A 13301-nucleotide genomic window follows, 5' to 3' on the forward strand; every position below is an offset into this window, starting at 1 on the left:
TTTATTAGCCTCAGCTCAAGGTACCTCCATCTGGGCATCTCATTACAGAGCAAGGACACTTCAGCCATTTGTAACACCACTCCCACCCAAACAGGATTTTCAAGGACAGCAGCTGAAATGAGTTGCAAGAGAGCTATAAATCCACCTTGCCCCCTCTTTCCCCTCCTCCATGCATTTGCTCTCTTCAACCCACCTATTTCTTCGCACTCTGCAACTGGATTACTCCCATTCCTTAAATGCATCTCTGACATTCTCATCTCGAATGCTCATTTATTCGCCCTTCCCTTTGCCTGGAACTCATTCTCCCCGGCCAAAATCTATCTCCTGCCTTGAACTCCAATTGCACTTAATAGTCACCTATCTTTTGGCACTGGTCACATTAATTCTTCGTTACAATTACTCAAAAACATTTTTTCTCCTACTTATAAACTACCTATGTGACTTCAAAGTCAAGTACTAACAGTGGATATATATATATATCCACTTGATATATATATATATATATCAAGTACTAACAGTGGATATATATATATATATATATATATAATATGTGATAGTTTATGGAGATATTTGTGTTTATTCTCATTTCTGTGGGTAATTTCTTTCCCCCACCCCCAAGAAGATAGCCAGGCCTTAAATGTTCCCTAGTTTGAAGGCTGCTAAGTTTCAGATTCAAAAATTAACAGTTTCTAGCCACACAGAAGACAATGTCCAGAAATGGTTTTGAAAAGCATGGGCTTAGTAGGGAAACTGATCCCAAAGGAAAAGGAATGGGAGTGCTTTGAATGGGGAAAGCACAAATCTGCGGAGGGAAAGGTTAGAGAAAGCACCAGGTTTCTGAGAGTTTATGGGAGTAGAGACCTAGGCTCATTTGCATATAGCACCCCGGGATGAGGAGACTGCTGTGGGAGACTGTCCACTATATACCTTGGCCTTGAGAGCAGCGTTAAGGCTCTGTCTCTTTGAGCAAGTCTGGAATGATCCATTGTGAAGGGTCGGACAGAGGCAGGGGGATTAGCACTCCTATCAGTAGAAGGAGCCATCCTAGTGATACAACCATCACGGATTAAGGACCTGGCCCCTTCCTCACTTTTTTGCGCAATAAACAAACTTAAGTCAGCGGAAAGCAGCACTATATGTGAAGAGCTAAAAGCTTCATCTTTTAAGACGACTTCTCAGACCAACAATGGCTAAACTTTTAGAGCCTACTATATTGGAAACCATGGGATAGGACTTCTGGGGTTTCCTTCTTTGGTCGGGCGCCCTTTTCCTCCCTAGATTGCCGGTCTCCAATCTAAACCTTCCCTCTTAGTTCAAGTCCTCCAATAGCCTTCAGTCTTCCCACTGACCCGTCCTTCCTCAAATTCTCCCTCCAAGCTTCCCTTCCCCATCTCCACCCCTCATCCCTGAGCAGATCTCCCTTAGTCGTCCCTCCTTCACCCCTGTTTCCCCGGTGCTCTGTCTCTTCCCCTTCCCTGTTCAGGCAGTCTCTCTCCTGTCTTCCTGCCCAGACCGCCCTCCCGTGACCCCCACTCTGGTTTCGGTTTATTTTCACACTTCAGTGACCCACCCCAAACCCCACAGAGCACAGCCCCCCTCCGCGTCTTAGCCGTTGGCGGGGGCGTGGCCCCGCGAGTAACAGGTCTCCCGCCCCACACTCCGCGGGCTCGCGCGCAGACAAAGACATTCCACAGCCCCCGCCCCTCCGCGCACTCGGCCAGAGGGGGAGGAGACACGTGTCCCGCTAGCGCCGAGTCACGTGGAAAAGAAAACGAACGAAGCCCGCGGCCACTCGCGCACGCGCACAAGACTCTGGCCTGGCGGGCTCGGAGGGAAAAGGGGAGCGGGGAGGCGACTTCTTCGGGCTCCGCGGCGGTGCGCAGGCGCCGTGGCCCGACTGGAGACTTTGTTCTCCGCGGAGAGACCCAAGGGCGGTGCCGGTGGCTGGTTGCGCACGCGCGCCGCCTCATTTCCGGTGCTCTCTTTCGCTGGGTCGCTCGGGTCGGCTTCGGTAGCTGTCGCTCCCGCTCTCCACCCCCGCCAACCGCCGCTCGGGCCTCTGCCGCTGCCGCGTCGCTTCCTCGATCCCTCGATCGCACATCCGCCCCAATGCAGCGCCGGGACGACCCCGCCGCGCGCATGAGCCGGTCCTCGGGCCGCAGCGGCTCCATGGACCCCTCCGGTGCCCACCCCTCAGTGCGTCAGGCGCCGTCTCGGCAGCCACCGCTGCCTCACCGGTCCCGGGGAGGCGGAGGGGGATCCCGGGGGGGCGCTCGGGCCTCGCCCGCCACGCAGCCACCACCGCTGCTGCCGCCCTCGGCCACGGGTCCCGACGCGACAGTGGGCGGTCCAGCACCGACCCCGCTGCTGCCCCCCTCAGCCACTGCCTCCGTCAAGATGGAGCCGGAGAACAAGTACCTGCCCGAACTCATGGCCGAGAAGGACTCGCTCGACCCGTCCTTCACTCACGCCATGCAGCTACTGACGGCAGGTAAGCGGGCCTCCCGGATCCCTCTGGGTCGCTTGGCCACCCGGGGGCATGGGCAGCAGTGGCTTTGTTCCGCCCGCTTCCCGCCCCCTCGGGGCCAAGGCAGTCGTGAACTACCCTTCTCTCTTTCTCATCCTGGGGAGCCTGGATTCCACACTCCCATCCCGGCCCTCGGTGCGAGGGAGAATTTCTAAGCTGCAGTGAAGGCCCGAAGGGGACTTGGCGATATCTTAGCGCAGAGATCTTGATGGATGCGCTGCGCTCCCCGCCCCTTTCCCGACCCTTCCCCCTCCCACTTCTTGCAGCTGCCCTGCGCCCCGAGTGTTCAGATTCTTCCAGAAATGAATCTTTATCTCCCAACCCCCCCCCCCCCCCCCCAAAGGGAAAGCTTTCTTCATTGCGGGTGGCGGTAGACGCCTCTACTGAGGGTGTAGGGGGTGAAGACAGCCCGAGCCGGGGAGGGACCGTGGGAGGGAGGGCCGAGGTGAAATGGGGTGAGGCTGGAGTGCCCTGTCCAGCGCGCCGCGGTCGCTGGGGGCCGGGTCGGACTTAGCGGTAACAGGAGCTTAAGTTGCTCGGAAGCAGGAGCAACCTGTGGGAATCGGAGCTTGAGGTTTTCCGAATCAGATTTCCGACTTCGGCAGATAAAATGATAATTGCTATAGAGCCAGAAGGCTGGACCCCTTTATTTTACAAGGTGTTGTTCATCAGAAGGGTAAAAATAACCCCAGAGACAGTGAAATGGGGTAGGAGGAGGTAAAGGGTGGTTTGCAGGACATTCCCCAAGATGGACAAAAACTGAGAGAAGTTGCAAGATGCTTGTACCTGAAAGGCTTGGTCGTCTTTTATTTCTTTTTGCTTCAGTAGTGAAATAGATTAGGAAAAGTAGTCTTTGTTCTCTGTAGACTAACGCTCCTTTCCTGCTCTGCACTGGCCGTTCACCTAGTCACTCTGATTTCTCCCTAAAGCCGTCTGTTTTGCCCTCTCTTCTAGTTAAAACGTTGTTTTAGTTATTTTATAAGCAAGTAAAAAGTTGCGGCCTTCAACGCTAAATGAGTAGTTGGACTCATGGGCAAGGTTGATAAAATGGACAGATCGTTCCCCTTTGTTCTCTATCTCCCTACATTGGTAAGGGGTCTTCACTTTTTAATGCAATGAACAAAGCTCGATGTAGTCAAGAATAAGAACATTTGGATAAACTGCTTACATTTTCAATTGGGTGCTTTGCTGTTCTGTAACAGTCAGATTGTTTGAAACATTACTGTTCATTGTGTTCTTCTGGCAATCGTTTTGAAGACCAGGAGGACTTTTTTTATCTTTAGATTTTTCATGTTGTCTTGCATATAGCAAACACCAGGTGTTTGAATCTGAAAGCAAGTACATGCAGACTTAGGAATGGCAGGCTAAATGCTAAAGGTTGACTGGTAGTCTAATTTTTATTTCCTCTAATCTTTAAGCAGTCCAGGTTAAGTGAGTAAGAATAGCAAACTTTAGAACTTAAAGGTGTTGGCTTGGGTTTGAAATTCTGACCCTTAATTAGTTACCTACTCTTGGGAAGTTTTCTGAACCTCAGTAACCCTATCTGGGAAGTGGGATGGTGAGTTGAGAGAATTAAATGTCATGTAAAAGTACTAGCAGCATTCCCTTTGGCCAAAATCAGATAATAACTTATCACCACGGTTTTCTTCTAATTGTAAATCCTTGGTACTGAATAACGTATGAAAACAAGGTATTTTTTTGCCTTTCTGACCACACCAAGTGCCTAGTACAGTGTTTATCTTTCAAGTAAAAGGTGGTTTCTTAGAATAAGCATCAAAAACTGTTGATCCTTAAAAGTGACTTACAGGGGCACCTGGCTGGCTCAGTCAGTAGAACATGTGACTCTTGATCTTGGGGTTGTAAGTTGGAGCCCATGTTGGGTGTAGAGATTACTGAAAAATAATCTTTTTTTAAAAAGTTACTTAAAATGTTCACTCTTACTGCTTAAATTCTGTTACAAGAGAGTGCTCTTTAATAGTTTTTAACTTGGGCTTTTTTGGTGTTTGTTTTTTAATAAACTGAAATTTTAATTGGAGAATTGGGGCTGAGGTAATGCTAGCTCATTGAGAAAACAGACTTGGGGAATATGGATGCTGCTTAGCGTGGTTAAGTTCTGATATATATTGGACCTGGCTCTTTTTTTTTTTTTTTTTTTTAGATTTTATTTATCTGACAGAGATACAGCGAGAGAGGGAACACAAGCAGGGGGAGTGGGAGAGGGAGAAGCAGGCTTCCCGCGGTGCAGGGAGCCCGATGTGGGGCTCAATCCCAGGACCCTGGGATCATGACCTGAACCGAAGGCAGACGCTTAACGACTGAGCCACCCAGGCGCCCCGGACCTGGCTCTTAATGTATTTTTTAATGATCTGGAAAAGGGATTGTAGTGAAGTCAACCCACTGTGAGGAAGTGAGACTCTGAGAAGACAGAATAGTAGTATTTAAACTCTGATAAAAGGGTGCCTGGGTGGCTTATTTGGTTAAGCGTCTGCCTTCAGCTCAGGTCATGATCCCAGTGTTCTGGGGATTGAGCCCAGAGCTGGGCTCCCTGCTCAGCAGGTAGTCTGCTTCTCCCTCTCCCTCTGCCCCTCCCCTCAGCTCATGCTCTGTCTCTAGCTCTGCTCTCTCTCTCTCTCAAATAAATAAATAAAATCTAAAAAAAAAAAACAAAACTCTGATAGGATACATGTAAGAAAAATATAGTTAACACTTACTGTGCCAGGCACTGGTGTGAGCACTTTATGTCAAATATTTAGTCTTTGTGACAATATTATGAGGAAGTTACTTTTTTTTTTTTTTTAAGATTTTATTTATTTGACGGAGAGCGCGCACGTGCGCGCACAAACGGAGAGCAACAGGGAGAGGGAGAAGCAGGCTCCCCGCAGAGCAGGGAGCCCAACATGGAGCTCCATCCCAGGACTCTGGGATCATGACGTGAGCTGAAGGCAGGTGCTTAACCTACTGAGCCACCCAGGCGCCCCTATGAGAAGTTACTCTTATCCTCATTTTTACAGATGAGGAAATCAAGGCACCCAGAGATTAAATAATTTGCCTACAGTAACAAAATTAGTAAGCAGCATAACTAGGATTTGAAGTCAGTCTGAGTCTGGATCCATACACCTAACTCTCCCCACCCACTCCACCCCCTACTATATATAATACCTGCAAAAAATTGTAAACAAATTGTACTTCAAAAATATTTTTTACTACTTGGACAAAATACTACAATTTATTTGAATGCATTGGAGTGCTAGCTAACAGGTCAATAAAGATGATAATGCCAGAAGAAGAAGAAAGAAACCCAGAGCAGAGCCTAGCTCTTGGAACTGACTTTCCTCAGGCACCTCTGCTCATTTCCAAAGAGAGTCCTCAAGACCCAGACCACTCTTCCTTCAGCAGCCACATACCCCTTCCTGTCCCTTTCCCAGCTTTTTTTTTTAAAGATTTTATTTTTGAGTAATCTCTCCACCCAATGTGGGGCTCAAACTTAGAAACCTTGAGATCAGGAGTCGTATGCTGTACTGATTGAGCCCCCCCCCAGATGTTCCCCAGCTTTACTTTATTTTGCACTTAATCAGCATCTGATGTACTATATATTGTAGTTACGTATTTGTTAACCACTCCTCCTTCACAGCTAGAATGTCAGCTCTCCCAGGGCAGGGATCTTTTGTCTGCTTTGTTCACTGCTGTATCTCCTGTTCCTTGAAGAGTGCTGCACAGAACGGACTCTTACTAAATATTTGATGAACAGATACTCATCTTCATTGCATGATGGAAAAACATCAACACAGTTCTGAGAGATTTACATTTTGAATATAGACTTCTGTGTTAGCCAAATTGATACTCAGCTACAATGACATTTAAATGCATTTGCAGACATGCAAGGACTCCGTGTACCCATGCTTGTTTTCTGAAACAAAAATAATTTATCTTGTGTTATATATTTATGTAATAAACATACAATGCCTGTACGCATAACAGTGTTCTTTTTCTACTTTGTACAATTAGGAAAATATAAGTTTGTGTAAATGACTCAGGAGTAAGGAAACATTTTGAATAGATTAATCCCCACAAAATCTTGAAAATATACTTCGAAATCCATCTTTCAAAAGCACTCATTGGACATTTTAAAGACAGTCTAGTGAAACTTGAAAATACTTAATTTATTTCGTGCACAATATGTTAGAGAAATACCTATTTCATCTATAGGGCTAGCAAAACCTATTAAAATTAGAAAGTGGAATTAGTTGCAAAGAATTCTAGACCAAATACAAGTGTAAATAATAGGATAAAAAGGCAGAGGTTCTCAGTATTTGCAACAATATCGTTGTTTACATAGGAAAATGGTCAGTGATGCAGCTGATTACAAGATAGAGATGTACAAAGCAGTAGGTTTCTGATACATGAGTAGTAGCCAATTAGGAAAGAATTGACAAAATCTCGTTTTTAGAATAGTATCCAAAAAATTAAAAATTAAAAAAAAGAATAGTATCAATTGCCTTGGGATAAGCAATAAAAATCAGTTCAAAATGTATGTGAATAATTATAAACAATAACATTAAATAATATTTAACCTTTGTGTAGAGCATGTAACTTGCTATGAGGTATGCTACTTATTCAGTCTTCCTGGCCATTCTACGAGGAAGAATTTTTGTCTCAGTATTACACATGAGTAATATTGTGATCACATATTGTCAACTTAAAAAAAATCTTTTTTAAGATTTTATTTATTTATTTGACAGAGAGAGACACAGCGAGAGAGGAAACACAAGCAGGGGGAGTGGGAGAGGGAGAAGAAGGCATCCCGCTGAGGAGGGAGCCCGATGCGGGGCTCAATCCCAGGACCCTGGGATCATGACCTGAGCCTAAGGCAGACACTTAACAACTAAGCCACCCAGGCACCCCTCAAAATTTTACTAAAGGTGATAAAGGAAGATCTGAATGAAAGAGAAATATGCCATGTCCTGGGGAAGTTGTGGGGTAGGGGAGTGAAAGTGGGGGGACTAGCATTGTAAAGATGACAGGACTTTTTTTTTTTTTTTTAAGATTTTATTTATTTTTTGGAGAGCGAGCGGGAGAGAAACAGCATGAGAGGGGAGAGGGTCAGAGGGAGAAGCAGGCTCCCCGCTGAGCCGGGAGCCCGATGTGGGACTCGATCCCAGGACCCTGGGATCATGACCTGAGCCGAAGGCAGACACTTAACCATCTGAGCCACCCAGGCGCCCAAGATGACAGGACTTTTAACATGTTGATTTTTTGCATTTCCCAAACTAATTCCAACAGGATTTATTTTTTTAAGAGATTTATTTATTTATCTTAGAGCACGAGTGGGAGGGGCAGAGGGAGAGGGAGAGAGAATCTCAAGCAGACTCCACGCTGAGCTCGGAGCTGGTCTAGGGGATCGATCACATGACCCCGATGCAACCTGAGCCGAAACCAAGAGCCTAACACTCAACCTACTACGCCACCCCGGCACCCCAACTGGATTTATTTTTTTCAACCTGACATGTTGAATATAAAGTAGCTAGAAGAAGAAATGACGATAAATGAGAAAAAAAATTTGGAGACAGGAAAATAATGAAAATCTACAGTATTGACAGAAAATCAGTCAAACAAAACTTAGGGTTTGAGAGACTGAGAATTAGAAGGAACTCTTAAACATTGCTGGTGGAAGTGTGTATTGATACAGCCACTCTGGATAACAGTTTAACATTTCATCTGAAAGTTAACTTTCAAATTCCTTAAAATTCAGCAACACCATTCCTAGGAATATGCCCAAAGAAACTTTTGTACATGAATGCCTCATTCATAAAATGGTGCACGTTGTTCACAAAATGGTGCAACTTGTTTCACCATTGACTGAAGACTGTGAGCTTTTCAAAATGAAATATTTATATAGCTGTGAAAATGAAAACTTACAGCTACATGCAACAACATAGAGAAATCTTGGAGATCTAATGTTAGAAAAGCAAGTCCCATAAGGCTAGATACATACGGTACAATACTATTTTTGTAGAACATAATACTAGTGAGATTAAGCAAAATATTGTTAGCATACATTTTTCTCTGATAAAGCAGCTTTTTACAAAACTAAACATATGTTTACCATACGACTCAGCAATTGCACTCTTGGGCATTTATCCCAGAAAAATTAAAACTTAGTTTCGCACAGACCTGTGCATGAATGTTCAAAGCAGCTTTATTCATAATAGCCCAAAACTGAATACAAACCATATGCCTCCAATAGGTGAATAAACTGGTACATTCATACCATGGAATACTACTTAGCAATAAAAAGAAATGATAAATGCAACAACTTGGATGGATCTCAAGAGAATTACGCTGAGTAAGAAGAGCCAGTCTCTAAAGGAAACATATTGTATAATTCCATTAATTTAACATTCTTGAAAATACAAAATAATAGAGATGGAGAACAGATAAGTGGTTGCCAGTGTGAAGAACGGCTGGAGGGAGGGGCCTCTGGCCACAAAAGGGTAGCATGAGGAATCCTGGTGATAGAACTGTTCTGCACCTTGACTGTGGTGGTGCTCACATGACTGATTAAACTGCATAGAACTAAACACACATATAAGTGGGTGTAAAACTGATGAAATCTGAATAAAGCCAGTAGATTGTATTAATGTTAGTTTTCTGGTTATGATACTATATTATATATGTGCGAAGTGTTATGGAGAAAACTGGGTGAAGGGTATATGAGATCTTTTATTTCTTACAACTGCGTATAAAGCTACAATTATCTCAAAAAAGGGGGGCGGGTGTCTGGGTGGCTCAGTTGGTTAAGCATCTGCCTTCGGATCAGGTCATGATCTCGGGGTCCTGGGATTGAGCCCCACTGCAGATTCCCTGTTCACTGGGGAGTCTGCTTGTTCCTCTCCCTCTGCCCCTCTCCCCCACTTGTATGCACTCTTTCTCTAAAATAAATAAGATCTTTAAAAAAGCAAAGAAAAGCTCTAAACTCTAAATTATATCGTAAGAAAGAGATTCAGGAGACCCTGGTCAATATGTCATAACAGGGTTTGCCACTATCCTGGAATGTGAGAATTGAGCCCTTCAGAGGGCTCTTTACTCAGACTTCGGGGGATTTTTCTGAACCAATACCTATCCTCTATCAACACTGTCTTTGAAATATTATGTTGGTATCTTTTCCTAGGGCGCTAATCTACGGCTTTCATCAGATTCTCAAAGGGGCCCATGACCCCAAAAAAGATTAAGGACCGATTGGTCTCTGTTATTGCTTAAAACAGTTAAATAATTTGATAAATAAAAAGAATGGAGTTTTTTTATACAAAGACAGTAAACTTACTGGACTTGTGATTCCACAAGGTGGGTACCAACAGAAAAGATACAGGGCAGAGAATTACAAATTTGGGGATGATAAAGTCATATGAAGGTATAGGGCAGAGAATTATAAACTTGGGAATGATAAAAGTAATGAATCATTGAGGGTGTTAATGGTACGTTTCTTTCATTCAGTAAACATTTATAGATGCCTATTGTGTATGAGACATTATACTAAAGATGGCAGGTATTCAGTTTAGGGGCACCTGGGTGGCTCAGTCGTTAAGCACCTGTCTTCAGCTCAGGTCATGATCAGCTTCAAAACTCATGCTCTTTCCTCTGAGATATGCATTTAAAAAGCAATCTTTAGCAGCTCTTTCTGCCCACAGGTCCTGTCCCCATGCTTTAACAAAACCACCTTTTGCACCAAAAAAAGAAAAAAAGAAACCTCATCCTTTAGAGCTTACAATCTGATTGTGGTAAGACCTACCAAAAAAGGAACGGTTAAATCATAGTAAAAGATAGAGTAAAAGCAATGCCACAATATTAGTTGAATTTGCTCTGACTGATGGAAGGAGTGACCTGGGTTTAAGTACCTGCTGTGTCACTAACAAGTTTTGTGATGAGTTATATAACTTTTCTGAGCCCAGGTTTTTGCACTTGTTAAATAAGGGTAGTCTTGGTTATAAAGACAAAATGAAACAATAAATACAAAATTCCTGACACACAGAGACACTGGATGAAATACGATTTTTGTAAGCAGCTGGCTAGAAAACAAATGGGTCACCTCTCTGTGTTGTTTACACTTTAGCTTTCCTTTCTTTGGCTCTTGGGACAGCTAAGGTCTCTAGAGGCCCAAGCAAAGATCACTTAAAGGAATTAGTCTCAAAAAAGTTGTCTAGAAAGTACTGTTGCCTGAGGGTTAAACCATTTTTAGGAAGCTTCTCCTTGATTTTTTTTTCTTCCCAATAAAACCTACTCCAAGCTCTCCAAGAAAAGTAAGGCCAAGGAGAGAAATAGAGAATTGGAAAAGAAAAGAAAAGATCAGGCTACTGAACATCTGACGCACGCACAGAGTCCTTTCATGGACTTTAACCACATGACTGTCTGAGGGTATAAACTGTACCCAAAATTTTACAAAATCAATTCTTCCTTGCTTAAGTAAAGTCCCCCCCCACCACCACCACTTTAGAAACTCTTCATCGAAAGGCAGTGATAAAAGCATGAGGTTTGAAGTTAGAAAGCCTGGGTTTTGATCCTTATTCTGGTACTTTAACAGCTTTGTGATTTAGAAACTTTTTTCTGAGTTTGTTTCCTCATTTGTAAAATGGGGATGGTACCAGCTACTTCACTGAGTTATTTTGTAGGGTAAATGAGGTAATATTTGTACGGTATTCGATACATAGTAGACACTGAATGAATATTCATTCAGTCCTTTCCCTTCCAAACATGGAAGATGAGCCCTCTTGAGAAGACTTCAAGTTGCCTCTTTGTGTTTTGCTTTCTAGGCTAAACTCCCCTGATTCTTTTATCTTTTTAAAGCTGTTTTATTTAAATCATCCTTCCGGAACTTCTCTAAAAATGCTTTAATATTCTTTTAAAAATTGTGAGATAAACTGGACAAAGGGATTCTAATTAAGATATGATTAGTGCAAAATATAACAGAAAGATCCATGTTATAGAAAGGCCTTGAATTTACAGGGTGCATTGCATTGCATAAAAACCTTTCTCCTGGGTTCGGTTTTTGCAGCTCTCCTTCTTGTAGGAGTACAACAGATTAACAGGCTTTGAGTCTTATCTTGCACTGGCCAAGTAAAGTTTCTGGAAAGTGCTATAAAATATAGCTGAATGGCCTAACTAGATGGTAGCAATTAGGACACACAGAGAGACATTTAAAATGAAGCATGTAATTTGTCCCACATTTTTAGAAGCTCTTTGGTGATGTTTTCAGATCACAAATGTGGCATCTTTGTTCCTAGGATTTTTGAGGATTGAGTACATATTTTTTCAGCCTGGAAACTCAAGAAGAGATGTATTCAGGGGCGCCTGGGTGGCTCAGTCGTTAAGCGTCTGCCTTCGGCTCAGGTCATGATCCCAGCGTCCTGGGATCGAGCCCCGCATCGGGCTCCTTGCTCAGCGTGAGGTCTGCTTCTCTCTCTCCCATTCCCCCTGCTTGTGTTCCCTCTCTCGCTGTCTCTCTCGCTCTCTGTCAAATAAATAAATAAAATCTTAAAAAAAAAAAAAAGTAGTAGTATTCAGAGATGGTAGGCTCAAAACTAGTGACTAGAAAAAGCTAATATTAGCAGTTAAGTGGGAGGGCAGAATAGAGGTCAGGATATACCACCAGTAAAACAGCAAACAAATAGGGTGTTGAATGAAGCATTTAGTCTGTTAATTTTAAAGTCAAATTTGTTCTCTTTCAAGCAATGAAACATAGGAGTGTGAAGAGCACTGTCATCTACAGTTCTTCTCATAGGAGTAAAGGTTTAGTTAAGAATATTTACAATATGGGGGGGCGCCTGGGTGGCTCGGTCAGTTGGATATCTGCCTTCAGCTCGGGTCATGGTCTCAGGGTCCTGGGATCGAGCCCCACGGCAGGCTCCCCCGGAGGGGTCTGCTTGTCCTTCTCTCCCTGCCCCCACTCCTGTTTTCTCTCTGCCTCTCTCTCTCTCTCTCTCAAATAAATAAAAAATTAAAAAAAAGAATATTTACAATATGGGGTGGGACACTGGGTGGCTCAGTCGTTAAGTGTCTGCCTTTGGCTCAGGTCATGATCCCAGGGTCCTGGAATCGAGCCCTGCTCCCTACTCAGTGGGGAGTCTGCTTCACCCTTTCCCTCTGCTACTCTCTGTCTCTCTCTGTCAACAGTTTTAATTGTCAGAAAGCAAGGGAGTATGTGCTTTTGGGCATAAACAGGTCAGCTCACCATATTCTATAACATCTGAAATTAGGCTTTTTAATAAGCAGAAGCCTTCAGTTTGAAATTCTGAACTCTTATGAAGTCTGTCAGAATCAAAGTGACTTTCCTTCATCTGTATACTTCACAGCTGGACTTAATCTAAACAGTTTTTGTGGGGTTTTTTAAGATTTTATTTATTTGACAGAGAGAGAGATCACAAGCAGGCAGACAGGCAGGCAGGCAGAGGGAGAGAGAGAAGCAGGCTCCCCGCCGAGCAGGGAGCCCGATGCGGGGCTCGATCCCAGGACCCTGGGATCATGACCTGAGCCGAAGGCAGATGCTCAACCAACTGAGCCACCCAGGCGCCCCTAAACAGTTACTTTTAAAAACTGTTAAAGGTATGGGTTTACACACTGTGTTTGAAGTAGTATATCTTTTTTTTAATATTTTATTTTTAAGTAATCTCCACACCCAACATGGATCTCGAACTCACATCCCCGAAATCAAGAGTCGCATGCTCTACCAACTGAGCCAGCCAGGTGCCCCTGAAATAGTACATCTTTATACCTTAAACCAGTG

The 13301-nt window shown here is 43.9% G+C and overlaps 1 protein-coding gene across 4 annotated transcripts in view; it reads left to right on the forward strand.

The window, feature by feature from the left end:
* The first annotated feature begins 1857 nt into the window (after positions 1 to 1857).
* KHDRBS1 (KH RNA binding domain containing, signal transduction associated 1) overlaps positions 1858 to 13301 on the forward strand; it is a 37660-nt gene continuing 26216 nt past the window's right edge. For 3 of the 4 annotated variants that reach the window (XM_044914466.1, XM_044914467.1, XR_002480013.1), the window contains exon 1: positions 1989 to 2491. In XM_044914466.1, coding sequence (XP_044770401.1) covers positions 2110 to 2491 — 382 coding nt within the window. In that variant the 5' untranslated portion in view covers positions 1989 to 2109. Of the gene's footprint in view, positions 2492 to 13301 lie in introns of all 4 variants that reach the window. The other variant, XM_021684181.1, reaches the window with a different exon arrangement.

The sequence above is a fragment of the Neomonachus schauinslandi genome, chromosome 4 (assembly GCF_002201575.2).
Source record: "Neomonachus schauinslandi chromosome 4, ASM220157v2, whole genome shotgun sequence".
In the NCBI taxonomy this organism is placed as follows: Eukaryota; Metazoa; Chordata; class Mammalia; order Carnivora; family Phocidae; genus Neomonachus; species Neomonachus schauinslandi.